Here is a 24,913-nt window from a genome sequence, read left to right on the forward strand (position 1 = left end):
CTCCCCGGGTCCTCTTCTATTGGAATTTATCTCCGGTAACAGATTCGCATCCACGCACCATGACCATTCACATGGACCTCCCCGAGACCATGCGTGCTGTGGTCTTCCGCGGTCCCTATGAGGTGGCCGTGGAGGACCGGCCCACCCCCCAGCTACAAACCCCCAAGGATGTCATCCTCAAGGTGTCTGCCTCGGCTTTATGCGTAATTTCCCCTAGCAACTGCCTTAAGTCACACCTTTGATTCATCATATCTGAGATATCTGAGACCATCCAGGGCTCCGACCTGCACTTCTACCGCGGCCACCTGAAATGCCCCACCAATTTCATCTGCGGCCACGAGTTCGTCGGCACCATCGCGGAGAAAGGCGAGGAGGTAACCAACTTTGAAGTCGGCGATGAAGTGGTGGTCCCCTTCTACGCGACCTGCCAGGAATGTTATTACTGTGTGCGTGGACAAGCCAGTCGATGCAGTCAGGGCTTCCTGTTCGGCAACTCGGCCCCGGCCAACACCATCGACGGCGGACAGGCCGAATACGTGCGGGTGCCCCTGGCCTCAACCACCCTGGTCCCCAAGCCCTCCAGCGTCCCCGACCATATGCTCGTCCTTATGGCCGATATCTTCCCCACCGGATACTTCGCGGCCTCACGTTTCCTCGCCAATCTGACCCAACGCGACCGTAACGAATACACTGTTGCCATCGTGGGCTGCGGGCCCGTGGGCCTATGCACTATCGTGAGCGCCCTCACCATGGTCTCGACGGTCTACGCCATCGATTCCGTCCCCGAGCGCCTCACCGAAGCCGAACGCCTCGGCGCGATCCCTCTCCCTCTCTCCTCGGATCCCGTCGCCAAGATCCGCTCGGTGACCGACGGTCGTGGCGCGGACGTGGTCATCGAAGTCGTCGGCCATGCTGACGCCTTCATGATGTGTTTCGACATGGTCCGCCCGTGGGGCACCATTCACTCGATCGGTGTGCATAGCGAGATGCTGCCGCTGAATGGGCAGCTGTGCTACGGCAAGAATGTCACCATGGCCTTCGGACGCTGCCCCGTGCGCAGCATCTTTGACGAAGCCCTGGGCGTCTTCCAGAAGGTGTACCCCAAATTGGAATTCCTGTGTAGCCGCGTCGTGCCCCTCGAGGAGGCCCCGCAGGCGTATCGGGACTTTGAGGCGCGAAAGGCGCATAAGATTGTCTTTCGACATGGGGGGTGATTCGGTAGTACGCGTGGTTCCGCGTCTTTGCCCTATGTGGATGGAGGTGCTTGCAGCTCGGAATGGGGACGGGAGGGAGAGGGTGGTTTGAGCCGCGACTTTACTGTAAATCATTCTTATTCTTCTCATTCATCAATGCTTCAGCTAAAGAATCCATCCTCCGCTGCCGCTTTCGTCGCCGACTCGTGCGCTCCGCGCTCCATGCGCTCTTGATAGCCCGATCCATAGATCATCAGACCCGCCTTGACCAGCTGGTCCTTTTTGTATTGAAACTCGCGCAAAGCCATCTGCAGAGCGGGCACCTAGAAGCAACGACTTGGTTAGTGATAGATTTGGCGTGACTAGGCACCACGCGAGGCCACGAACATTGACTTGACTCCATCTCTCGAACGACATCTCCTCCTCAATCATCCCCTCCCCCTTGGCTTCATGATAGTGCATGCGCGCTTTGTGGTGCTGGATCTTGAAGTTCTTGGCCGCGTCGCCGAACTGGTGCCTGGCGATCTCGAATCGCGGATCATCGTGGCTGCCATGGAGTCCCTCTGTGTTGGTCAGGTAGTCCCACAGACTGAGGTCCAGGGGTTTGTCGGTAGGGCAGGCGTGGGGAGGCATTGCGATTAATGAGGAGATGGTGAGAGGTATGGGGGGGTTCCAAGACCGCGTGTGGCATCTCGCTCTACATATGTGGTCCCCGTCGGGTGTTATTCCCATAGCTCAGGACAGCCAGGGTGGCGCAGCCTGGTTCATGAGGCCGTGCACGGCTGGCCATCGGGTATCTTGTCCCGATCGCGGCGGGATACGATGCCAACCCTCTCGAGACCCACCAATTGACTCGCAATTGTCTACGGGATGAGTTGACAGTCTGCGTAAGTAGTTTATAGTTTACCCATGGCCAATCTACTCACAATAAATCATTCATGACAGAATGCAACACGGCTGACCATAAATCGGACGGGCTTATCATATTCGACATAACGTTATCAGGTTGACCGCCTGCAGCGGACGGTCCCTACACTATCCGATGGACTGTGTTCGAGCCAATCGCCACCCCTCACCCCTCAGCTGAAAACCTCGGCTTGCTTCTGCAGATCCAGAAAAATGCCCTTGTCATGCCCAGGAATCACCTGCCCCTTGGTGATGCGCTGCAGGTGCTTCAGCCGTTGCGTACTCCGGAACCAGGAGGGGTGATCACGTGCCAGCCAGCCCTGAGGGATCCCATCGCGCCACTGCAGCCATCGCAACCGATTAGCTAGCTGGTCACTGGTGAGGAAAACGGTCACATACATTCTCAATGACATGGCAATGATCACTGATGAAGAAGAACGTGCCCGTGTCGAGCATGTTAATCTGCATCCCAATGAGCCCCTCCGTATGGCCGGGGAGATGGTGGAGGGTGATGCCCTGGCAGAAGTCGAGTGTCTGGTCGTTGAATGTCTTCCAATTCCTACCGAGATGCATTAGCCCAGCCTCCTTGACGAAAGTCTGAGCGGAAAGGAGCATACAGAGATAGCTTCAGGTAATGCTCCAAGTAGACCCCACTGTCCGCCCCGGTCGCGACCGACCAAAACGCACTGGTCAGCTCCTTCTCATGTACCCAGATCTCAACGTCCTTGCGATCAAAGAACTCATCCAGGCCACCGGCATGATCCAGATGTAGATGCCCGATGATGATCTTGCGGATATCCTCGATGCGATGGCCGGTGGCCTCGACGGCGGCGCGCAGCTCGTGGCGGGGCTCGTAGCGCACGCGGGCGAAAATGTCGACCGCCATGGGGCCCCAGATTTCGGGGTAGTCCTTCCCACTCCCGGTCTCCCAGAGAATCAGTCCTTCATGGGGGTGGTCGATCAAAACGCAGTACATGGGCATCTCGCAGCGTTCGTTGACAAAGGAGCGGTGCTCGGTGGATTTTAGGCTGGTGTTGCCGCCGCGGACGACAAAGCCCTTGTCGCATTCCAGCCAGCCCACTTCCAGAAGGTGGAACTTGGTGCCCAGTGGGCAGACATTCGAGATGGCATTGGGGACGGCGCCTTGATCGAGCTGGGTCTGTATTCCAGACATGATGATTGATGATCTGTAAATCACAGTCTCAAGTGCCTTGGTTTCTGCTAGATATGCACCGTAACAGTAAGTGTAACCCCGCACATTGTGTAAGGATGATCGGTCAAGTGCGGGGTTCAGTCCGCCACTGTAAAGTACAAGTAGTGACAGTAGGTTACCTGCCCCTTCAAGGAAACACTCAGCTCAGGGCTCCTTGGAGTACCTGCTCCTTCAAGTTTACTCCTATTCCCTTTAGCTACTACGGCAGTTCCATTTATCATACCAACGTCATCAAGTTTCAATGGTTGAACGACATACTCAAGGGATCATTGTTAGGGCTCTTGCTACAGCAAGACGGGATATAATGTCTTCGCATTGGGAGGGGATTTTCCCATTTTACTTCATTTTTTTCCGGTCCAAATAGTATACAAGATCATGGAGCTCGGAAATATGGAACTCGTGCTCGGGCTCCAAGTGGGGTGGAAATGGGAGAATTGGGAAGGTCGGGGCTTCGGGATTTCGGAAATTGGGGATGTCGGGAATTGGAGAATTGGGGATTGGGGATTGGGGGAGTCCCAGTTTATGGGATAACTTGTGGTATAACTTCAGAGAATATATAGTACGAGACAAGACAACCTTCATGCTCTCCTCCTATCCCTCCGCCACCCCCCACTCTCGTCTATCACAATGCCCCGTTCCCTCTCCGACCTCCAACGCCAGGATCTCTTCCGAACCCAGGGCTTCATCGCTCACCGATGGGTCGATTCCACCAGCGGCTCGACCTTCGAGGTCCGCAACCCGGCCACGCTGGATCTGCTGGCCACCCTGCCGGACATGCATGCGGAAGACACCCACCAAGCCGTCCAAGCCGCCTACGAAGCATTCAAGACCTTCAAGAAGACCACCGCCCGCCAACGAGCCCAGTGGCTACGCAAATGGTATGCACTCTGCCTCCAGCACCAAGATGACCTTGCCCTCATCCTGACCCTGGAGAATGGAAAACCCCTGGCTGAAGCGAAGGGGGAAGTCGCCTACGCGGCCTCATTCCTGGACTGGTTTGCCAGTGAAGCCGAGCGGACGTATGGAGAGGTCGTCCCTCCTGCCAACCCCAGTCAGCGTATTATCACCACCAAAGAGCCCCTGGGTGTAGCCGCCTGCCTGGCCCCATGGAATTTCCCTTTAGCGATGATCACCCGCAAAGTCGGGGCCGCCCTGGCAGCGGGGTGCACGACCGTGTGGAAACCCGCCGGCGAAACGCCGCTGAGTGCTCTCGCCCTCGCCGTCCTCGCCCAGGAAGCTGGCCTGCCCGCCGGCTCCATCAACGTGCTCACCACCCTCAACAACGTCAATGAGGTGGGGTCCGCCTTATGCGAGAACCGCTTGGTGCGCAAGCTCAGCTTTACCGGATCGACGCGCGTGGGCAAACTGCTCGCCCAGAAGTGCAGTGTCAATCTTAAGAAGCTATCGCTCGAGCTGGGTGGAAACAGCCCGTTCATTGTCTTCGATGATGCTAAGCTCGAAATCGCCGTGGATGCCTTCTTGCTGGCCAAGTTCCGGAATGCGGGCCAGACCTGCATCACGGCCAACCGCGTCTTTGTCCAGGAGGGCATCTACGATCGCTTTGCTGCCGCCTTGGTGGAACGCGTCAAGTCTCTGCGAGTCGGCAATGGGGTGGTCGACGGGGTGACCATCGGCCCTTTGACGCACGAGCGCGCGGTCGAGAAGGCTGTTGGCCACATCAACGGTTGGCTCAACTCATTCCCGTAAACCGTCGAAGCTGCTAATGTGTCTATCGTGCAGATGCTACCTCCAAGGGCGCCTCCGTCCTGTTGGGCGGTGCTCCCTTTCAGCCCGACAATCTCAAGGGCTACTTCATGCAGCCCACCATCCTGAGCAATGTCACCCCGGAGGCGCAAGTGACCCGCGAAGAGACCTTCGCGCCGGTGGTGGCTTTGTTCCCCTTCAAGACCGAGGAAGAGGTAATTGAACGAGCCAATGACTGCGACGTGGGTCTAGGCAGTTACATTCTCACCGAGTCGATCTCGCGCATGTGGCGAGTAGCCGAAAGCCTGGAGGTCGGCATGGTGGGCGTCAACCTGGGAGTGCTGGGTGCGTGCGAAAGTCCCTTTGGAGGCGTGAAGGAGTCGGGCTACGGGCGCGAGGGGAGCAGCCATGGCATTAATGAGTATCTATCCCTCAAGAGCATCATGATTAATGTCTCCAATTGATTTGGGGGCGCGAGGAGAGGGATTGGCCTCCTTCAGTAGCCATGATATCAGTTTTCCTGGTAGTGCAACGGGGATATGACTGCGTTCCGTGTACTCTACTTTACAACCTTCCAGCATCAATCGGGGGTTCTAGAAGATATCTCAGGCAGAGAACACGCTGAGCACTGTGCGAATAAGACATTCTTTATCAAGGACATGCTACTAAGTACCGTATTACCTAGATTAGCTGGGCAGAAGACACGAAGTGACTTCCACCAGCACACCGATACCCCGTCGCTTGTTTAATCCACCGGAATCCCACAGGGCAGACACCCATCTCCTGCAACTTTTGCTGGGCGGCCTCCTCCTGCTTCTTTCGCTCCTCAATCTCAACCCTTTCTCGAGCCAGATTCCGGAGCTGCTCCTCATACTTCCGTCGCTCGTCACTATCGGGCGTATCCCCACTAGTCTTCAGCTGCTTCTTGATACTCCCCTCTCGATGCAGAGTCTCTGTATCACGGTTCCTCTGCGCCTCGTTGCGCTGTTTATCTGCTTGCAATTGCATCCAAACCACGTCGGAAACCCCCGGGTCGCGGCCCTCGCCTGAAATAGGATGCGCCGGAGCAGGCGCACATGGCTTATCAGCTGCCTCGCCGGGGCGAACCTGGTCTTTGGCAGTGGGAACAGACGGTCTGGGTAAAGGAGGAGTTGGGAACGGCGCGGAAGTTGCTGTCAGGGGTCCATCCTCGCTCTGAGTACTTGAGGGGGTTATGGTCGCCGCTCGAAGCCGTCGCTCCTCGATTGTTGATCCAAGAACTTCCATTATCATCGCTTGAGTGAGTACTAGCTCTTCCTTGCCCGCATCCTGTGGGAACGAGAAAGCTTTTCGGATGATTGTCGCAGAGATGGTCTTGACATCCCGGCCGTTTGTTTGCCCAGCCAGGTAGTGCGGATAAATTTTCAAATGAGGCCAGAATCTGGGACTTGAATTGGTCGTCAGGTTGCTGGACTACCATTCGATCGACGCGCTCGATTTGTCCCAGACTATCCCGCAAGAGTATCCAGCACTGAAAGGCAGTGAGGTTCTGGAACAAGACCGTCTCTGAGAACCGGCTGGCCAGACCGGGATTTGATGCCATGAGACGATTGATCTCCCCGTCATACCCGGCCAATACAACAATCAGCTTCTTGTAGAACTTTTCTTTCGTCAAACAATCGACCAGCTCATCCATGGCCTCTTTACCAAATGCCCCGTCAGCGAGTCGGTACGCTTCATCAATAAAGAGAACCCTGCCCAGTCCCTTCTCAAGCAGCCGCTCAGTCTTGGGTCCAGTCTGCCCAACATACTGTGCAACAAGATCAGAGGCCGATGACTCGATAACCTTAGTCGTGGCGAGAATTCCCATATCGTAGAAGATCTGACCCATGCGTCGCGCTGTCGAAGTCTTGCCGGACCCTAGAAGTTCCGTCAGCAATGCCACATGCTCCAGAAGTAGAACGCAAAACATATCCCATACCCGGCGGGCCACGGAACGGAAAGTTGAAGGGAATATTTTGTCGGGGATCCAGCCCCAATTGCTTCATGTTCCGAACCACGTTTTGATAGCCCTCGAGCTGCGCCACCAAGTGCTCACAGCCGACAACGCCTTCGAAGAGCTTACGGCAGTTGGTAACGGCTCTCTTCTCTCGGTCATGGTCGGGGTCAAAGTCGAGGGGCTCCAAGATATCGATGTTTCTGGTTTTCCGCGCAGATAGCCGCTGCTGGTGCCGTAGCTTGGCCTTATGAGAAGGATGTCCACCTCCCCAGCGTTACCGAAGTTGGGTCGGTTCCGGGTGCGAGCAAGACATTGGCGAACAACTAGCTTTGCATCCTTGGTGGCATGAAAGCCTGCTTGCTTCAATTTGAGAGCTAGGATGTCTTGGAGGTCATCATCACTGAAGTCCTCGAAGTTGAACGCAGCGCTCATAGGGAAGCGTCGGGAGAGACCTTCGTTCACGGTCTGGAACATCATCTCCATTGCGTCCCTGTATCCGAGGAGCAGAACACACCGGTCATCGCCGGGACGCTTTGGACTTCCGCAACAAGAGTGTCAATTACCGGCACCTTCTATATATCTGGGCCTCCGCTCGATGCAGACCCCGAGGAACTACCACCAAGCATGTAAGCCTCGTCGATAATGAGAACTTTACCGAGGGTGGAAGCCAAGATGCCCTTGGTTGCGGCCTCCGATCCCCTAATCACGTTACCGATGAAGTCGGATGGGTTCATAACAACCACTTTTATGGTAAGCTAATTTAGCTGATGGTGCCTATGGAATGATGGAAGGTGGATAGGGAGAGATATAATCAGTACCTTCGCCATTAGACAAGTATCCCATATCTGCCAAGAGCTTTCCGTTAGAGCTTCGCGATGGTGGTATTGCTAGTGCCGGGATTGCCAACGAACACCTTGTTGAGAGAGAATTCCACCAATGGTTTCTCTGCTAGTTCACGTTCGTAGTTGAATTGGACCGTGTCAAATAGAGCTTCTACCGATTGCTTGACACTCTGCAGACCGGTCAATGCTTGAAGCTTGTCCCATGTAGCGTTCTTCCTTAGCACTGTTTGCGGATCCGGTCCAAGAAGGTCCTCTTTCGTGAGCAGCAGATCGTTAGCGGGCCTCTTGAGTCTCCGTTGCCGTTGTAGGCGTTTAGCCTGACGGTCCGTGATGCGTGCAAAAACGTTGTTCACTGCTCGAGCATTTCCGAATCCTCCACGGCCACGGCCACGGCCGACACGCCGGGCGACAATCCGCATATATAGCCCGCCAGGGCCTTCTTCGACCCTCATGCGTCCATTGTATTTCTGGTGCATGTGGTGCTGGAGGATACTTTGAAGCTCCTCGTCCAAGTAATCCTTAAACCGAAGTTAAATTGGGAACCTGCTTGGGACACCGGGATTGTGGGCGAAGAAGCTTTCCATGTTTTTGTTATACCCGGCGATGATGAAAACAACCTTCCCCGTCAAATTTTCGACCTCTCCAGCAGAAAATCCAGTACAGAGCTTCCCCCAGCATTGTTGCCCGACGTTAGCTGATAGGCTTCGTCGATGAACAATGCCCCTCCTCCATTAGACTTGATTTCCTCGAGATGTTTCTGACAACCCTGGACACTACCGTTTGCTAGCTTGGACCCGGGGGTTTCAATGAAAAATCTGCCCGGGATGACGCCAAATATGCTGAGAAATCTAGCATACAGACGTGCCACTGTGGTTTTCCCGGTCTCTTGATTGCCAAGGAGGGCTGCGCCGAATCGCTCTGCTGCGAGACTGGCACCCTGTCGAACCACCACATCCACCTTGACCTTGATACCAAGGAAGCTTTCCTTAACACTCTCGAGTCCGATCATGTCCATCAATGTGTCCAGGGCTTCATTTGACTGGTCTTCGTCCTTCTTTTGCCTCTGCCATTCATCTCGGGCTTCCGACTGTAGGGCTATCGTGCTGGTGCCACCCTCGGGTTGTGAATCAACAGGGAATTCACCTGGCACGGAAGTTGGAGGGGAAACGCGAGTACGATCAGCAGCTGCAGTCAGGCTTTTGAGTTCCTCTTCCTTTCGAGCAAGAGCGTCGCGACGGTCCCGATTCCCTTGTTCGTCCTTTAAAGGTTGTCGCTGCTTTCTAATTCTCTCCTCGATTTCCTTGAGCTTCTTCGCGTGTTCCAGCTGGGTAGCTCGTCTTTTTGCTTCTAGTTTCGCATCTTCACGTTTTAACCTCTCAGCTTCAACTGCTTCTTCGAGACACGTTGGGCAGGTCCTCGGGGCTCCTTGGTAGCATTCCCAGTAATACTTGTGGTTCTTGGGACAGGTCTGTTCCATTGTCATAATGCATTTTATCCTGCTGTGATTCTCAGCCCGGTGGCATCGCCTAGTGCAGGAATGGACTCCACAGGCGAAGGCAGCCGAACTATTGCGAGGCTGTTAGTCACCGTCGAAGGGGACTTCAACTCCATATGTTGAGACCATAGATTGAGATGACATACCACGGGTCCGAACAGCCTCTGTCAGGACATTCTGTCTCGAATTCCTGGGGCGACCGGATCACCACCTGGCGATCTGGATGTGTCTCGCATTTAAGCGGAAACCCAGTGTACACGTGTCCATGGTCCCTAAGCATTTCAAAGAGTGGCTGCCATGTGAGATGTCCTTTCCGGCTCTTGAGGAATATACCTCCATTGCCGATCATCGCCAGGGCATTTCGTGCGCGGGAGAGGAGAACATTCAGCCGCTCGGGAGCCGCCATGAATCCGATGTCTCCCGCCTCATTGCTCCTTGTGAGGCTGGCGACAACAATATCCCTCTCTTCGCCTTGGTAGTTATCTATGCGAGGAGCGCTGTCAGTGACTGGTGTTGGCAGGAGACAATGCCCCTCCACATACCTATAGTTGAAAGACGAATGGGACTTTTCAACACCTTGGGGCTTCCGAGGGTTAGCAGTCCAGCCTTGAGCAGATCGCTGGAATCCAAGTCGTTTAACAACGGATCATTGGTTTTGCTCAATTCTGTGCGCAAAAGAGACAGCTGCCTAGGTACGGTGTCAGGATGACCATGTCGTCTGTACCGTACCCTTGCTGGCCAAGATACTTAACAATCTTCAAGGCCATTTCAACCTCATACAGATTCTGCTTGCTAGTCTTCATACTGGGGTCTCTTTTTTCGGATATCTCATGGAGCTCACGCTCAGGGTGAGAGTGATCAACAAACACAATATTATCCTGAAATCCGCGGAGCCTTGGTCGCTTGAGTGTGCTCTCGGAGTCTTGCAGCTCAGGATACGTGAGCTGTCGGACTAGGCGTGAGAGCTCCGGGCGCATTCAATGCTGCTTCGCAAGCCGTCTTGCTGATCAGGTATGGTAAATGCGTCAAAAAAGTCGCTTTCGTCCGAGAATTCCAGATACTCAAGAATGTCATCTCTGGTTATGTTATCGGCGTGAAATTGTGACGAGCATGCTTCTAACTCTTTCGCTGCCTGATTCAGATCTTCCCTCTTCTGAAGGACGAAAGACCATGAATCAGAGATAGAAGTGCCTATCGACTGTTCGAAAAGTCCCAGGTGCTTGGTTCGCGGCGTCGATCTGGACCCAAGCCGGACCATGGACGATTCCAGAATGCCGATGTCCAACAGGTATTCTAGGAATTGATCCAGTGCATGATTGGTGTAGCAGATGGCCATCATCGTTTTACTTGTCTTATCATGCAAGATCTTCGCGATCAATGCCCCGAGAAATGACTTTCCGGTCCCTGCAGTGGCACGGGTTATTTTGCTGCGGTCGGGCCCATATGAGGTGTTCATGTAAGCTCACCAGGTGGTCCCTGAATCGTGCTTACGCTCTGCTGCAGGACATTCAAGAGCGATTGAAGCTGCGAGCCATCTAATGACACCTTCATGTCCGTGTCGAGAATGGCTTCCAGTGACTTGCCGTTCGTGGTTTGGATCTGGCGAACAAGGGTTGCAAGATCATCGTCCAACGTCAGAAGCTCCGGCTTCGGCTCCGACGCAAGCAGTATTTGGGATAGTGAGAACTCCACCACCTGCTGTAAACGTTGAAGAATCGGCTCGTAAGCGAAGATTGGCGTATGAACGGGTAGGAAGGCGAAGGGCGGGCCCACTTTGGCGCAGGTAAATAGGCGAGTTAATTCATCACTGCCAGACACCACCAGCGCGAGAATGGGAAGATCATCAAGCAAGTCCGAGGACCCCCGATCAAGGGATACAAATGCGACAATCTCCCGTTTGCTCAACAAGCACCCAAATGCCTGGTGCCTGAATATGTGTGGGTTGTCATCGAGCAACTTCGTGCGATCCGCCTTGGGCAAGCAAGACAGGTGTGGCAAGCCCATCGTGCACGCGAACTCCAGATAGCAGGTTTTTCTCCGGTCGTCAGTGCCACAGCCAACTCCTGTCAAACATAGCCCATGCACCGGTGGAGCAGATCTCCTTCCTTTCTTCTGACCGCGAGCGATCTGGAGGTCATTGCGCAGCTCGGCGAGAAGATCTTCTCTCAACAGGCGAAACTGGTTATCGTAATGCGTTGCAGCCCGTTGTGCTTCGGGGACGTTGTAGACATCACACATTCGCCTATAGTACGGAATTTCGACTGAAGCAATTTCATCCGGAGTGGGCAAAATTGAGATTTCCCGAAAGTCCTCAAAATCGTTGTCGTGCCTCCCTCCTGGCCAGTATCTATCGTCTAGATCCACCTTGGCCCTGATGGTCTTCATAATGCTCTGGATCCGATATCCGATAGTCCTGATTTCCAGGGAGGGTGAATCGAGGAACGTTCGACTCTGCGTATCGTCCTCGGCAGTGTCAATAAAATCGGAGGAGCATCCTGGCGAGCTGAGCAGCCTCAGAAGCAACCAGGCAAAACTTGACTCTGCGTGTTCGCTGAGTTTCTTCAAGGTGTGAGCGTGCAAGAATACCATCCAGAAGGTGCGAGGAACGGTGATGCAGGAGACAAGCTGGCGGAGAAATTGTCCATTGCCAAAGCTCTCGATGATCGGGTCTCATATGTAGCTCAAGAATTCTGCAGCCGAAGTGTTGACGAACCCAGTTGATGAGTCGACACGGAAGCTATTCTGCAGTGACTCCAAGAGGCTCGGAGAAGCAAGCACCCTCTCGACACAACGCAGAGAGTCCTCTTGTGCACAAAGTGATTCTAGAAACAGCTTGGCGTTGGCGGGCTTTTCCACTCGTCTCTTACCTTTTTCAATGAGCCATAGATATTTCATGAGGCGGTCTGAGCGAGTAGCCATTGCGTGGAAGATTCTATTCGGGCACTTCTATAGCAGATGGGTATAGTACCAGACGGGGAAGAGGAAGCAGAAGGCCACTGAGGTGAAGAAGGGAGAATTGGATTGGAACAACCCCGGCCCAGACCAACGCACCATTGGAGGTTAGGTCTGTTCATGGTTACTACAAAGTTGAGATGTCACAGTGGCGCAATTGGCTGGAAACCGGCGGTTGGGCCTTCATGTGACACAAAGGAGGCCTTTCGTTCATCCTCTTCTTCTTCCCCACGCTCCATGCCTCTTGATTCTCGCGGCCCTATGGGTTTCGTCGATAAGCAGGTTCAGCGTCTTCTTGTCGGTTGTAATCACCAGTGAGAATGTTGAGAGCCCCAGCAGGACGTTACAGAGCCAGCATTCGTGGTGGTTCGCGACGGGGCTGGCTTGGGCTTGGCCACCAGACGCGCAAACCAGAACCGGTCTACGAGTCCCCGGCCCCTCCATGTGGTCCACTGCTTGTGGAGATCGAGCAATCTAACCTTGGGAGATCTCAAGAAAGTTCCCGAATTACCTCCTGCGAATACTTGACATCGTACACGTGGTTGGGGCGCGAATCGCCGTCAATCATAATTCCGGGTATAGCTTTCCATCCCAGTGATGGACTCGGGACTTCAACGCTAACAAATCCCATCTCGCTAGGCGAGCCACCTGTCTAGATTCCCCCAACAGAGGACAGGCAACTCCAACCCGACTGCGGAGAGTATTTACGTGACCCTAATGCTGCTATGTATCCTGCCTATCCATGGGAGGCGGCTTTTACGGCAATCGAAAAGCAGTGTCCAGAATATGATCTTGCCAACACCGATATCGTGATCTGCTCCAGTACTTTGGGCAATCTCAATCGTTTTGCCCGAGGGGTCGACAAAAGCTTCAGGTTTGTCCTGGAAACGGTGGGCGACACCGTCTTTTTCGTTAGGCGCGAGAACTCGCCAAAGGACTTGATACCTGATGTTCGGGGGTACGGGCACACGTTTCTGGATGAATACACAACTTGGAGACCTGATCTTGCTGGTTCAGAGTCCCATCAACGGATTATTCAGTATGTCTTCGGTGGTCTTCGTTTCCTCCTTCGCTTTGAGTCGGACGGATACATACCAGAGAAGGGGTCGCAACGACAAGAGTGCAGTAGCTCTGATGGTCAAAGAAGAATGCCGAATAAAACTCTGGAGGCTGAAGTCGCCAGTCTGATTGGTAAACTCGGAGGAGACCACACTCCGGAACCAACTCAAAGCTCCGGAGATCTAAAAGTTCGCGAAGGAGGACGGTTGATCTCCCAGAGCGCTATCATTGACATCAAGACACGCTCAATGTTTGACTTCCAGACCCGCACTGTAAAGAAAGAGATCGATATGACAGATCTGACTCCTCGTCTTTGGGTGTCACAGATCCCAACTCTGGTCGTGGCGTATCACGATCGGGGCTTGTTCACTGATATTCGGGTGCAGGACATGCGAGAGCAAATCACGCAATGGGAGCGAGACAAGCAAGAGCTACTGGGACGGCTGGCGTGGATTCTCCATGAGCTTGTGCAGTATGCAAAAAGTTCAATGACTCGGCTCGAAGTATGCCGAACTGATTCCGGGCCTCTTCAGATCCGTCGACTAATTGGAGACGCCCCAGTGGCTTTGTTCCCTGTATTGAAGGCCCGGTGGACTGAAGACGACGACCTTGAGTCTTCGGGTCATGGAAGCTTTTCCTCACACGATAACAGCTGTTGTGATATACCATTGGAGGCGCATCTTCCAGAGCATCAAGTCAGCCATGATTGGAAGGATCATAAGGATTATACGGCGTCTTCTTCGGAGAAGCGTGGTAGCAGGTCGCCGAGTTGTGCTCCGCGGTTGGTTGCGGAAGGCTTTCCCGAGCACTCAATGCTCATGAGACTGATGTCGCTGTTTTGAAGCCTTGTGATCCCAATTTGCACAAATTACAAACCTATCCAAATCTCTACTACCCACCATACACTTTCCTGACAACCTTGCTTCGCATGCGTTGTGCGACCGGATCAATGCCAAGAGCAGCGAGTAGCAAGCGCAGTTTGCGATCGACGCGTAAGCGGCCGTGTAGATCCCTTGACCCGCTCCGTACAGTGCAATCAAGATTCTGACTTGTAGTCATTGGATGGGGAATATGCTGGCCGTGTCGAGCTTGAGATGATAATGTTTTGGCAGCATCGTAGAAGTCGAGGAGTCGGAGACAAGAAGAAGAACGAAGGAGAGAGAGTGACAACGGGACGCGGTCGGGGAAAGGCGGCCGCTGATGAGTCAGCGTCTCCCTGATCTGCCCCACCACGAAGCCAAAAGACTGACAGGATATAATTACGAGATGACCTTGGATTGAGGCCGTAGAGCTTATACGGCAGTTGGGAAAGCTATAAGAACCAATTATAGAATTACTGTGGGTCCAGAGCATGGCCCTTTGTCTCTGTATCAGCTTTTTGAGCACAAGCCTGCGATATATATTTCTCGCCTGTTGTAACTACTCTAGTCATACTACAGACATGCCATGGACGTTCAGTGCCGGTCAAAAGTTGCAGTCCCGTCTTCATTAAAGTCACTAGTGAATGAGAATTACGTACAAAGATCTACAGGCGAGAATGAATCGAATCAACCTCATCGAGTCACTCCTTCTCGTCATGTATCCATCCCAAGATCTTCTTCGCCTTGTCTGTGGCGAAGAAGGACTGGTTTCCTGATAGCTCGCCCCGGATCTCTGCGTCGGGGTAGTACTTCTGGGCCAGGTCCTTGGACGGAGTATCCTGCGTAGTCGTCGGGGCGACGATGTTGAAGACCTCACATCCCTTCAGGTTGTCACTCTTCTCCACAGCCAACAGGCATGCTCTCGCGGTCGCCTGCGGACTGACCCAACCCCACAGGCTCTTCACGGCTGCAGTATCCCAATTATCCTTGTGTGCCTGCTGTGCCTCAGCCCGTGACGACACAGCATGTATCCGCATGCAGGCAATGTTCATCCCAGGGAACCACCGAGCAAAAGCACGGGCCTGCAGCTCGGCTTCGTCCTTGGCCAGCGCGTAAGCGTCCGTCGGGCGGGATTCGGCCTCTTCATCGACGGGGAAGTAGTCGAACGTCAGGGGTCGGTTGGCATATTCCAGGCCGATGGCATTGACCGAGGAGGCGTAACACACGCGCTTGATGCCCAGTTCGGCGGCGGCACGAAACCCATTGAAGGCAGAATTGACATTATTGTTGTGCACGAGATCGTCGCCCTTGTCGACGGGGTCGGGAATCGCGGCCAGATGAATGACGGCGTCGCAGCCCTGGAAGGCCTTGAGCGTGGCCTGGTAGTCGTTGGCCGCATCCGCCGTCTTCATCTCCGAGTTGGGAGTGCCATCGTATTCCGTATCGGTGCGATTGACCTGGACGGTGGAATGGCCGGCTTTCGAAGCCGCCTTGACGACCTCACGTCCGACCGTGCCGCGAGCACCGGTGATAGCGATTCTCATGCCGAACGGTCTCGTGTGGGAGAAGTTTCGTACGGTTCGGGCGGAAGATAAGCGGAGAGGAGGGGCGATTCGAGCGAAGGTGGGAGGATTCAAAGCGATTCGGATGGAATGGAGGGAGATTTGGCGATGCATGGAGGAGGAGGAGGAGGAGGAGGAGGAGGAGGCGGTGGATTTGAGGTTTCAATGATGGTGAGGGGCCATCAAGGAGGCTCATAATCATAACTCGATTTCATGACGCGAGAATGATGGTAGCTGGTAGAGAAACAGCCAACAATGCAATGCATGACGACAAGATGACTGTGGAGGTCTGGAGGTCTGGAGTTCTGGGCTTTCTTATCTTATCGTAAGCGGTGAGCGATGAAGCTGACATCATGGCTGAGTCATTTCTCCGCACAATTACTCAGCATGCTCATCTGTCATCTAGCATAAGTTAAGTTGTCCCCTTGGTCAAAGCCGAAAAAATGAGGTCCTTGTTAACTATTTACTATTTACTGTTTACTGTTCACGGTTTATTGATAGATGCTAGATGAACTTACTTACTCTCAGGCTCTCGGGCATTCGTCCGACCACAATGCCTTTCCCCAGCGAGCCAGCGATAATGAGCGGAGGAATCGTTTTTCACCGGCAATGAGCGAGGCTCGATCAAGTGGTCTCCAAAATCACAATTCATACTGTCTATGCTATCTATGCTATATGCTATATGTTATGCTGCGATGCGATAGCAGACCAAGCACCATATAACGAGGAGCAGGCCATGGGATCTCAAAGGTCAGCACTAAATCTCGCCGGGCAGGCGATACGGGCTGACCATCTCGTAAAGCCTCCCCGATTAGTGATCCGGGATCTGCTTCTGCTTACACAGATTAGTGATCTTACAGCACCCCATGGGTATACGACGAATCTTCGGTATATATAGATCCAGAATGAGACTTGTGATGCTCCAGATCAACAACAATCTCATCTACTCATTTCTCTGGTCTGACGGACAATTAGATCGATACCAATTGCATCACCAATTGCATCACCATGAGCGAACAGGGTTACCAAAATGTCATCCTCGTCGGGGTATGTCCGCCAATCCGTTACATAGAATCCTCGCTAATCAATTGTCGCAGGGAGGTGGCTCACTGGGAAGCGTTCTGCTCAACTCGCTACTGTCCGAGCCAACGTTTAAAGTCAGGGTTCTCACCAGAGAGTCGTCCAAGGCTCGCGCCAGTCTTCCCTCCACCGCCAACATCATCACCATCCCGGATACTTACCCCAAGGAAGACCTGGTCAAGGCCTTCCAAGGCCAAGATGCGGTTGTCAATGCGATCACAAGTTTCTCGGTCGCCGAGCAGCTGAAGTTCATCGACGCCGCCGTCACCGCGGGCGTCAAGCGGTTTGTGCCATCGGAATACGGGTTGGATAACAACACCCCCGCTGCACAGGAACTTTCCCCAGTCTTCAAAGACAAAGGACAAGTGCAAGCGTACCTCCGATCGAAAGAGGCCGATGGTCTAACATGGACGGCCATTGCTTGTGGCATGTGGATTGGCTGGTTCGTACCCCATGTCATCTATCAGGATTCGTTGCTAATGAAGGCAGGTCCCTTCGCAACAATTTCCTCGGTCTGGATTACCCCAACCGAACCATGACTCTGACCGATGATGGCACCGGCAAGTTCTCGACGACGACCCTGGACAACACCGCCCTCACGCTGAACCGTATCCTGCTGAACCCCAGCTCCACCGCCAACCAGATCGTCTTCACCAGTGACTTCGCCACCTCCCAAAAGGAGCTCGTGGAGACCATTGAGCGTCTTACCGGGGAGCAATGGCAGCGCAAGTCGATCAACACCAAGGAGCTGATCCCTACCCTGAAGGCTGCCTGGAAGCAGGGTGACGCTTTTGCTGGATACGGGTTGATCAACATCGGGTTCACGCAGGGCGAATACAGCGGTCACTTCGAACCTGTGCGGCCAGTGCGCAACAAGGAGTTCGGATTGCCGGAGAAGCATTTGGAAGAAGTGGTCATGGAGGCGCTCGCTGAGGTGGGACATCCAGGATTCTGATCGCGCTGAGCAAGCTCGTGGTTCGAGGGACTGTGACAATATCTGGCATTTCAATAGATCACTGGGAGCTTCAACCTACATACACATATCGAGCCTAGCGAAAATTGCAACGAGTTTACGAATTACTTCAAATGGTTTGCTGGACGTTCTTCTTTCGACTCTCAAATGCAAGTGCCAGGTTTACGAATTCAGGCTCACTCTAGTTATACTTGCACCCGAAAAGTGTGGGCAGGGGCCGGCCCCAGAGCAGCACAGTGCCGTTGAAGGCCTACCTGATTCTGGACCACTACTATACCTACTGTAGGTATAAAAGCCTAATGTCCGACAATTGCCAAGCCCGTGGTCACTTAGACACGGAACATCTGTATCTCTCATGCAGTGTAAACTCTGCCGCCGCGGGTGCTTACTCCGAACATGCAAAAGCTCCGTTGCCAATGGGGGATAGTGCCAGGAAACTGGAATGAATCTGAAGTATTCCTCCCTGCCAGACAACATTGATTGGCCCAATGCGACTGCCATTTAACCTCTGGGTCCAGCATGACTGTGGGATAAATGCATTTGATCTTATCCTTGTTCTGTCTATATCTAGCAATCCCTACCCCACCGATCATTGCTTCCTCTGGATGGAGATCTATGCCTCGACAGTTACTCGATGGTGATTGATCAGAGTCCTCAAGGTAGTCGATCCTGTCTGGCAAGATGAAAACACTATATGCCTTTGCTGGGGCAAGCTTGGCCCTCGCCTGGTCAGCCGCTGCTACGACCAAGTACGTGATCAGTTTCGGAGATTCATACACGTCCACCACCTTTAATATCACCGGCACCAAGCCCTCCGCTGCGAACCCGCTCGGAAACCCTCCCTATCCGGGGTGGACCGCATCTGGAGGAACCAACTGGATCTCCGACATCGTTGCCAAATACAACAACTCCCTTCTCCTGAGCTACAACCTCGCGTATGGAGGAGCTACTGTCAATGCTTCACTCGTGGCGCCATATCTTCCGACGGTATACTCCATCATTGATCAGGTAGCCGAATATCAGGAGTACTTGTCCCCACCACCGTCATGGGCACCATGGAGTGCGAAGAATACTCTGTTTGCAGTGTGGATGTAAGGCTGCTCTTGCTGGGTTAAATTATCGATGCTAAGAAAAAACCCCATGCTGACCATACCAGAGGCGTCAACGATGTAGCAGGATCCTGGTACCAAACCAGCGCCGCCACCCTGGAAAGGGAGATTTTAAATCAGCTTTTCGAACAACTTGAGCTTGTGTATCAAGGTGGCGCCCGTAACTTTGCCCTCTTGACTGTTCCTCGTATGCTTTCCACTTCCTGGCTCTGAAGCTCCTCTCTGACCATCTGATGTACAGCGATCGAACGCACGCCTAACATCATGCAAGGGTCGGATCCGGATTACACGATCCCTCGCTTGAAAGCTGCCATTGAGCACTGGAACACTATCCTCGTCGAGGAAGCCGAGGCACTCACTCAAACGCATCCCGACGCCATCGTCAAGGTCGTGGACACACAGCCGGTCTTTAACAGTATCCTAGACAGCGGCGGAGCGGCGGCGGAGTGCTGGAACTCCGACGGCGTCACTTGTCTATGGTTCAACGACTTTCACCCGGGGATTGTAATCCAGGATGCGGTGGCTCAAGCGGTCGCAGGTGCGTGGAAGGGGAGCTTCTTTACCTAGTACTTGAGTCGACTGCCTTGAACCATGGTTTGGGGCTTCATGCTCGGGTGTCAATCGCACTATGGCAATACATGTTCGGTGATCACAACCATGGGAGCGCTGACTCGGTCTGATCCTTGTGAGACACTGGATTATTAATGAGAGAATGGACAACTTTTATAGTAGGATGCAGATCTTTGTTGATTTGTCAGACTTGAATGCAGTGAAGCAATCTGGGGATAGAATTCCGTGGAAGCCCCGATTACTAATTCCCCACCCCCTTTCCCTTCCCCACATCAAATAAAAAGATCACTATAAAGTCACCAACTATAACTAACACAAAGCATGAACCAAGCAATCAGCTTCCAATAAAATCACACCATCTCCTCCCAATAACATTTCATTCCTGGCAACCATGTCTTCCACCGTGTACACCATTACCATCCCGACCTTCATCAATGGTCTCCAGACGCTCTCCCACATCCTCAAGAAGGGCGAGGAGTATGCCACTGAGAAGGGCATCGCTCTTGATACCCTCCTCAACGCCCGTCTCTACGAGGACATGAAGCCTCTCTCCTTTCAGATCTTTGCCACCGTGCTCAACATCCGCAAGACCATCGCCCGCACCCAGCTAGTGGACCCCCCGGCTCCTCTGCCCGAGGCCAAAACGTACCAGGACCTCTACACCAGCATCGACGCCGCCCTCGCCGAGATCCAGCAGCTCACCCCGGCGGGCTTTGCCGACAAGGAGCAGACGGCGTTCAAGGCGCCCCTGGGCGACCACGAGATCGAGTTCACTCCGGAGTCCTACGCCCTCAACTTCGGGCTGCCCAATGTCTATTTCCACATCACGACGGCGTACGCCATCCTGCGGGCTCAGGGTGTGCCCCTTGGCAAGTTGGATTTCTTGAAGAATTTCCTTTCCTGAATGGTTGAGATCGATTGCGGGTGCTTGTTTAGTGGTTTCCGGGGTTGATCCCCGCAGCAGAAAAGAGGTGTATGTATGAAGCAAAATGAAGTCTGATTGGTATTCCATATAATAGAGTTGTCAAGTAACCCTACAAGTGTAAATGTATGTGCGCATCCGAACCGCTGCCCTTTTCAAGCTCCTAAGGCTTCTCGGACCCAGGTCCTCCGGGGGGTGGCTGTTGGCCTGGCATTCCTGGACCCATCCCTGGCATCCCTGGCATCGGGGGCATCTGGCCCTGAAGCATGGCTTGCTGCCACATGGCTGGATTCATATTCTGCCACACTTGTGCCATTTGCTGAGGTGGCTGTTGCGGCTGCTGCGGCTGCTGCGGCTGCTGCGGCTGTTGCCCGTATCCGAAGCCTGCCTGCATTTGTGGCGGAGCTGCCTGGGGCCATCCCTGAGGGAACGCCGGAGGGTATCCAGGTAGTTGAGACGGATAGCCGGGAAAGGTCGGAGGGCCTGTTGCTTGGGGTGCAGGACTGGTTTCTTGCAATGCAGTGGTGCCGCTGTTGAATAACGACACAGGCGTGGGCGACGAGCTCAGCGTGAGGGACTGGGATAAGGAAGCTGGTGAGAGTAGTCCAGGCGTCGGGGTTTCGGGATTGGACGAGGAGGTCTTCTTGCTTGAGGAGAAGATATCCGCTCCGTCATCAAAGTCCGAGTGGTCGTCCTCGTCATCCGTGAAGTTCATCTTCTTGCCGTCCAGTTCCCTCGCTCGGACACCCCGTCGCTGCGCCAGTCGGTCTTGGTCCACCTTGTAGAGCTTCCTCAGATACTGCATGAACTCAAGGTAGGCCTTAGAAACCGTCTCGAGATGCGTGACGCTAAGCCTGACCTCTGCGGTCGGGTCGATGATCTTCTCGTGACTGCCGCCTCCAGCCTCGAATTCCGCCAGGGCCAAAGCCGTCTGGCACGCATTGCGGATCTGTCGTCCGTTCCAGCGCATCTTCTTGTGCGTCTTCCAGTACTTCTCTACCATCGCCAGGATAGCGTCCCGATCGACCGTAATGTTTCGCTTCTTTTCCGTGAATCGCTGCTGGATGAGCCTCATGTTCAGCAAAAAAATCTCCCTGGTGGCTGGCAGCGTCAACTGGGGGTAGTGAAGACTGATATGGATACGGGATCCGAACGCCTCGTCAAAGTCCCCGATGCGGTTGGTAGTGAGGAAGAGGATTCCAGCATAGTATTCGAGCACTCGCAGGAAGACTGAAAAACTGAGTCAATGACTTCAAGCCTTTCTCGAAGCTCGCGGCGGTCCGAAACATACCAGAAACTAGGCCATTTCGCTTGAAGTCCTGAGGCGTTCGCTTAGCCAAGAACACGTCCGCCTCGTCCAACAACAGGATACAGCCCCATCGATGAGCCAAGGCGAAGTTCGTCTCGAGAGCATGCTCGACGCTCTCAGCTGTGGTGCCCAGGTCACCTGGAATGCGTGTCAGTTGGCAACTTGAGCTAGGGCCTGGGAACAGGAGAGCTTACCGCAGGTGATCTGGAAAAGGGGCTTTTCAAAGAGCTCGGCCACACCCTCTGTATCAACGGTCAATTCATCTCTCAATCATCTCAACCAAAAAGGGGCTCAACACGCACCTGCCGTTGTGGTCTTGCCCACCCCGGGAGCACCGTGGAGGAGGATAATGAGTCCCTTGCCTGAACATCCAACAATCAGCATCAATACTAGTGTCATACAACCTCCCATCCAGACTTACCTTTTCCGCGCACGATATCAACTTGCTCATTCGCAGCGGTGGGTGACTCCTTGTCCCGATAGTGTTGTGCAACCAGAGACAGCAACATCTTCTTGTGGCCTTCCTCCAGCACTAGCTGATCGAACGCCGTTTCTCGAACCTGTGGTTTGCCTTGGTTGTCGCCCTGGCTCTCCACGCGGATGCCTCGGATGTAGCTGAGATGGGTGAGGTCGAGCTTCTCTGTAATGAGAAATTCACATTAGAAATAATACTTGACAAAATCCGGACACGGCTCTGACGTACCCCATTTGCGACTTCGCAGGCTGAAGCCGAACACTCGATAACTCATGATCACAAAATCATCGTCGGAAAGAGCGTCGTCGGATGATCGCGAACTCTTCACCCGGGGGTAGATGGCAGCAGAGGGCTGCTGGGACAGCTCCTCCGGAATCAGACTGTTGCGATAGTGTTCGTTCCGCTTCTGCTCGGCATAGAGGTCTTTGTGCACGCGTTCTCTGGCGCAGCACGCGGCTGTGCAGTCGGATTCGGAGATATCAGGGACCTCAACGCTGATCAGACTGCGGATCTTTGGCCGCCACACCTTCTCCAGCTCTTCTTCCCCACCATCCCCACCGTTGTTGTCGCCAAGCTCGGCGGGCTGCTTGGATTTGTCTTCGCTCTCGAAGGCCTTCTCGAAATCGATCACCACTTGGCCGTCCACTTCATCGCGAGTCTCCAGCGTCAGCCCACTGTAGTGCATGTGCTTCTTGGCTAAGACGTCAATGAACATCTTGCCACGGGCAATGAGTTTCTGCCTAACATCCACAATGGGCGTTAGGTCGCCCGCTCTTGTGCCCGCCAGTCGGATGGGAAAGACACGAAGCGAGGTGATGGCCTTTTCCCCGTCGAACCGTGCGATTCGGAAAGTTTGCAGCACCGGCCCCAGATATTTCCCGTCGAAGTCGATGTGAACGCATTGCAGCATCACTGTGGGCTCATCTTTGCTGGAAGTCTCCCAGTTCCGGTAGGGAGACATGACCTTATGCGGCGAGCTGGTGACGCCGATGATACGATATGCTTGCTTCCCGACCTGGTCCACAACTTCATCGCCGGGTCGAAAGAGATACCAAACATCCGCAAACGACACGCGGTGGCACTGCTCGCTGCGGACATAATCCATCTTGGCTTTGACATCCAAGTCGAGAAAGTTGATCAACACCTGCAGCTGCTCAAGTGCGGTTTCTGACGAGGTAAACTCGTCTTTGAGTACCTCACTCACGGGGTTGCCTTGATTCTCCTCGCCTTCTCGGCTTTCTCCCGGTTGATCTGCGGTGGTTGGAGAGCTGGGGCGAGCTTCTTTCTCTTCCGATCCTGCTGTCTCTTCACCCTTTTTAGCCTCGGGCGACTCCGACTTTGCTCCTCGATGCTTCTCCAGAAGCACCTGGTGGATTTGGCGGAGCTGATCCTCAAAGAACACCAGGGCCTTGAACGGCCGGATCATAATCAGGGATTCATCGGCGTCGGTGAAGTTATCCGGTTCCAGCTTTTGAAGAATCTTGAGAATCTGCTGGGAGTTAATGCGAATGCGTTCGGGCATGGGCCCTTGACCAGGGGGACCGAGCCTCTTTTTTGCTGCAGGGGCTTTTTTCTCTTCTGACACGCTCTTCTTCGTTGTCCACCAGGGGCGGTAGTAGGACATGAAGCTAATGACCGGTTCCCCTTCCAGCACATCGATGGCGAAGGTCTCTTTCACTTGATGATAAGGTGCAGAAAAAGAAGCCCATTCCACGCGATTGAGCTGCGCCGTCGGCCACTGCTGGGATTTTACAGACGCATCATCGTCGTCTTCATCGTTTTCAGTTGCTTCCTTGCCCTCCTTGGCCTTGGAATGCTTGGTGGGTTTCTTCTCGGAAAGCAGATTCGGATCCCACTGGCGCACTTGGGCTTCCATCATGGTCAACCGATCCGTCAACTGGGTGTTCTCCGTCTTGAGGTCCTCCTTCTCCTTCACCATGGTTGTGTAGGCGTCGTCCTCGTTCTTGAGCCATTTAAGCTCCGCTTCGACCACTCCCATCATGATCCGCTTGCGCTCATGCACCTGGGCCATGTCGGTGACGATAGGGTCGGTCACTCGGCTCATGTAGTAGGATTTGCTGTTCTGGTCGGAGTAGGTCTCTGGTCGGAACATGTCCCACTCGTACAGCCAAGGTCGACTCCACGAAGCACCACCCATCCCACTACTTGGTCCCATCGCTCGCTCCGCCATCATCTTCCGTTGCGCCCGCTCGTTCTCCAACTGCTCTTGGATCATTTGAATCTGCTTGTGCAGGTCGGCAACCTGGATTGTGGGTTCTCCTTCGTGCTTCGCTGGTGCTGCCTGCGAGGTGTCTATACAAGGTTCTCCATGTGGCGACACATTCGAGCTCCCGGAAGACACATCGCTAGTCGCTGTATGGCTGCCTCCACTGCCATCAGTTGAGTCGAGTGCTGGAGAGGGACTTGCACTGCGCGGTAGCAGATCCACTCCGTTTGGGCTTTCGACGACCGCCATGATGCAACTGGAGCGGCTGACAAGGCCGTCTCAGTCTGCTGTTAGTGTGTGGGATGCTGGCAAAAATAATTTGCAAGAACCAGTGGTTGCGGCTGGATGGGAGCATGGGTGGTTTAAATTGAAGACGCAGTGCAGAGATAAGATGAGGGTTAGCGTGCAAGCGGACTGAGCGCAATCGCCCCCATCTTTCATCTTTTTGCTTATCGTTTGGCCTCTAGTGCTTACGAGGCTATTC

The 24,913-nt window shown here is 53.9% G+C and overlaps 13 protein-coding genes across 13 annotated transcripts; 7 read left to right on the forward strand and 6 right to left on the reverse strand.

Moving 5' to 3' along the window:
• Positions 1-71: 71 nt before the first annotated feature.
• Positions 72-1,214, forward strand: BO86DRAFT_301437 (alcohol dehydrogenase family protein; the record flags this gene model as incomplete). Its single annotated transcript, XM_025667487.1, has 2 exons — positions 72-203; positions 276-1,214. 2 exons carry the CDS (start codon positions 72-74, stop codon positions 1,212-1,214), a joined length of 1,071 nt encoding a protein of 356 aa, XP_025532625.1.
• A 140-nt stretch (positions 1,215-1,354) lies between these two features.
• Positions 1,355-1,826, reverse strand: BO86DRAFT_394531 (uncharacterized protein; the record flags this gene model as incomplete). Its single annotated transcript, XM_025673211.1, has 2 exons — positions 1,355-1,516; positions 1,581-1,826. 2 exons carry the CDS (start codon positions 1,824-1,826, stop codon positions 1,355-1,357), a joined length of 408 nt encoding a protein of 135 aa, XP_025532626.1.
• A 411-nt stretch (positions 1,827-2,237) lies between these two features.
• Positions 2,238-3,345, reverse strand: BO86DRAFT_351899 (N-acyl homoserine lactonase family protein). The gene is made up of 3 exons (XM_025669452.1): positions 2,717-3,345; positions 2,499-2,658; positions 2,238-2,440 (listed from the first exon to the last, which is right to left on the reverse strand). The coding sequence occupies exons 1-3, from the start codon at positions 3,271-3,273 to the stop codon at positions 2,273-2,275; spliced, it is 885 nt and encodes a 294-aa protein (XP_025532627.1). The 5' UTR covers positions 3,274-3,345; the 3' UTR covers positions 2,238-2,272.
• A 594-nt stretch (positions 3,346-3,939) lies between these two features.
• Positions 3,940-5,480, forward strand: BO86DRAFT_428460 (NAD-dependent succinate-semialdehyde dehydrogenase; the record flags this gene model as incomplete). The annotated part of the gene is made up of 2 exons (XM_025675586.1): positions 3,940-4,996; positions 5,053-5,480. 2 exons carry the CDS (start codon positions 3,940-3,942, stop codon positions 5,478-5,480), a joined length of 1,485 nt encoding a protein of 494 aa, XP_025532628.1.
• A 217-nt stretch (positions 5,481-5,697) lies between these two features.
• Positions 5,698-9,680, reverse strand: BO86DRAFT_444640 (uncharacterized protein; the record flags this gene model as incomplete). Its single annotated transcript, XM_025676395.1, has 10 exons — positions 5,698-6,369; positions 6,473-6,915; positions 6,977-7,238; positions 7,316-7,532; positions 7,598-7,736; positions 7,813-7,862; positions 7,906-8,354; positions 8,391-8,453; positions 8,498-9,378; positions 9,665-9,680. 10 exons carry the CDS (start codon positions 9,678-9,680, stop codon positions 5,698-5,700), a joined length of 3,192 nt encoding a protein of 1,063 aa, XP_025532629.1.
• An 865-nt stretch (positions 9,681-10,545) lies between these two features.
• On the reverse strand, positions 10,546-12,227 carry BO86DRAFT_72682 (uncharacterized protein). Its single transcript, XM_025677603.1, has one exon. It carries the CDS (start codon positions 11,918-11,920, stop codon positions 10,784-10,786), a length of 1,137 nt encoding a protein of 378 aa, XP_025532630.1. The 5' UTR covers positions 11,921-12,227; the 3' UTR covers positions 10,546-10,783.
• Positions 12,228-12,523: 296 nt separating this feature from the next.
• On the forward strand, positions 12,524-13,139 carry BO86DRAFT_72711 (uncharacterized protein). Its single transcript, XM_025677604.1, has one exon. It carries the CDS (start codon positions 12,604-12,606, stop codon positions 12,937-12,939), a length of 336 nt encoding a protein of 111 aa, XP_025532631.1. The 5' UTR covers positions 12,524-12,603; the 3' UTR covers positions 12,940-13,139.
• BO86DRAFT_384822 (uncharacterized protein) lies at positions 12,565-14,471 on the forward strand. Its single transcript, XM_025670963.1, has one exon. It carries the CDS (start codon positions 13,009-13,011, stop codon positions 14,182-14,184), a length of 1,176 nt encoding a protein of 391 aa, XP_025532632.1. The 5' UTR covers positions 12,565-13,008; the 3' UTR covers positions 14,185-14,471.
• Positions 14,472-14,799: 328 nt separating this feature from the next.
• BO86DRAFT_384823 (NAD-dependent epimerase/dehydratase family protein) lies at positions 14,800-16,028 on the reverse strand. The gene has a single exon (XM_025670964.1). The coding sequence runs from the start codon at positions 15,876-15,878 to the stop codon at positions 14,904-14,906; it is 975 nt and encodes a 324-aa protein (XP_025532633.1). The 5' UTR covers positions 15,879-16,028; the 3' UTR covers positions 14,800-14,903.
• A 709-nt stretch (positions 16,029-16,737) lies between these two features.
• On the forward strand, positions 16,738-17,799 carry BO86DRAFT_405721 (aromatic alcohol reductase; the record flags this gene model as incomplete). The annotated part of the gene is made up of 3 exons (XM_025674114.1): positions 16,738-16,811; positions 16,862-17,286; positions 17,334-17,799. Exons 1-3 carry the CDS (start codon positions 16,773-16,775, stop codon positions 17,797-17,799), a joined length of 930 nt encoding a protein of 309 aa, XP_025532634.1. The 5' UTR covers positions 16,738-16,772.
• Positions 17,800-18,498: 699 nt separating this feature from the next.
• BO86DRAFT_405722 (SGNH/GDSL hydrolase family protein) lies at positions 18,499-19,603 on the forward strand (the record flags this gene model as incomplete). Its single annotated transcript, XM_025674115.1, has 3 exons — positions 18,499-18,908; positions 18,974-19,113; positions 19,168-19,603. The coding sequence occupies 3 exons, from the start codon at positions 18,499-18,501 to the stop codon at positions 19,491-19,493; spliced, it is 876 nt and encodes a 291-aa protein (XP_025532635.1). The 3' UTR covers positions 19,494-19,603.
• A 220-nt stretch (positions 19,604-19,823) lies between these two features.
• Positions 19,824-20,477, forward strand: BO86DRAFT_384826 (DUF1993 domain-containing protein). Its single transcript, XM_025670965.1, has one exon. It carries the CDS (start codon positions 19,888-19,890, stop codon positions 20,398-20,400), a length of 513 nt encoding a protein of 170 aa, XP_025532636.1. The 5' UTR covers positions 19,824-19,887; the 3' UTR covers positions 20,401-20,477.
• A 42-nt stretch (positions 20,478-20,519) lies between these two features.
• BO86DRAFT_428483 (uncharacterized protein) lies at positions 20,520-24,298 on the reverse strand. Its single transcript, XM_025675587.1, has 6 exons — positions 22,431-24,298; positions 22,324-22,367; positions 22,149-22,263; positions 22,030-22,089; positions 21,710-21,865; positions 20,520-21,648 (listed from the first exon to the last, which is right to left on the reverse strand). Exons 1-6 carry the CDS (start codon positions 24,265-24,267, stop codon positions 20,582-20,584), a joined length of 3,279 nt encoding a protein of 1,092 aa, XP_025532637.1. The 5' UTR covers positions 24,268-24,298; the 3' UTR covers positions 20,520-20,581.
• Positions 24,299-24,913: the final 615 nt, after the last annotated feature.

This window comes from Aspergillus japonicus, assembly GCF_003184785.1.
Source record: "Aspergillus japonicus CBS 114.51 unplaced genomic scaffold BO86scaffold_2, whole genome shotgun sequence".
NCBI classification, from domain to species: domain Eukaryota; kingdom Fungi; phylum Ascomycota; class Eurotiomycetes; order Eurotiales; family Aspergillaceae; genus Aspergillus; species Aspergillus japonicus.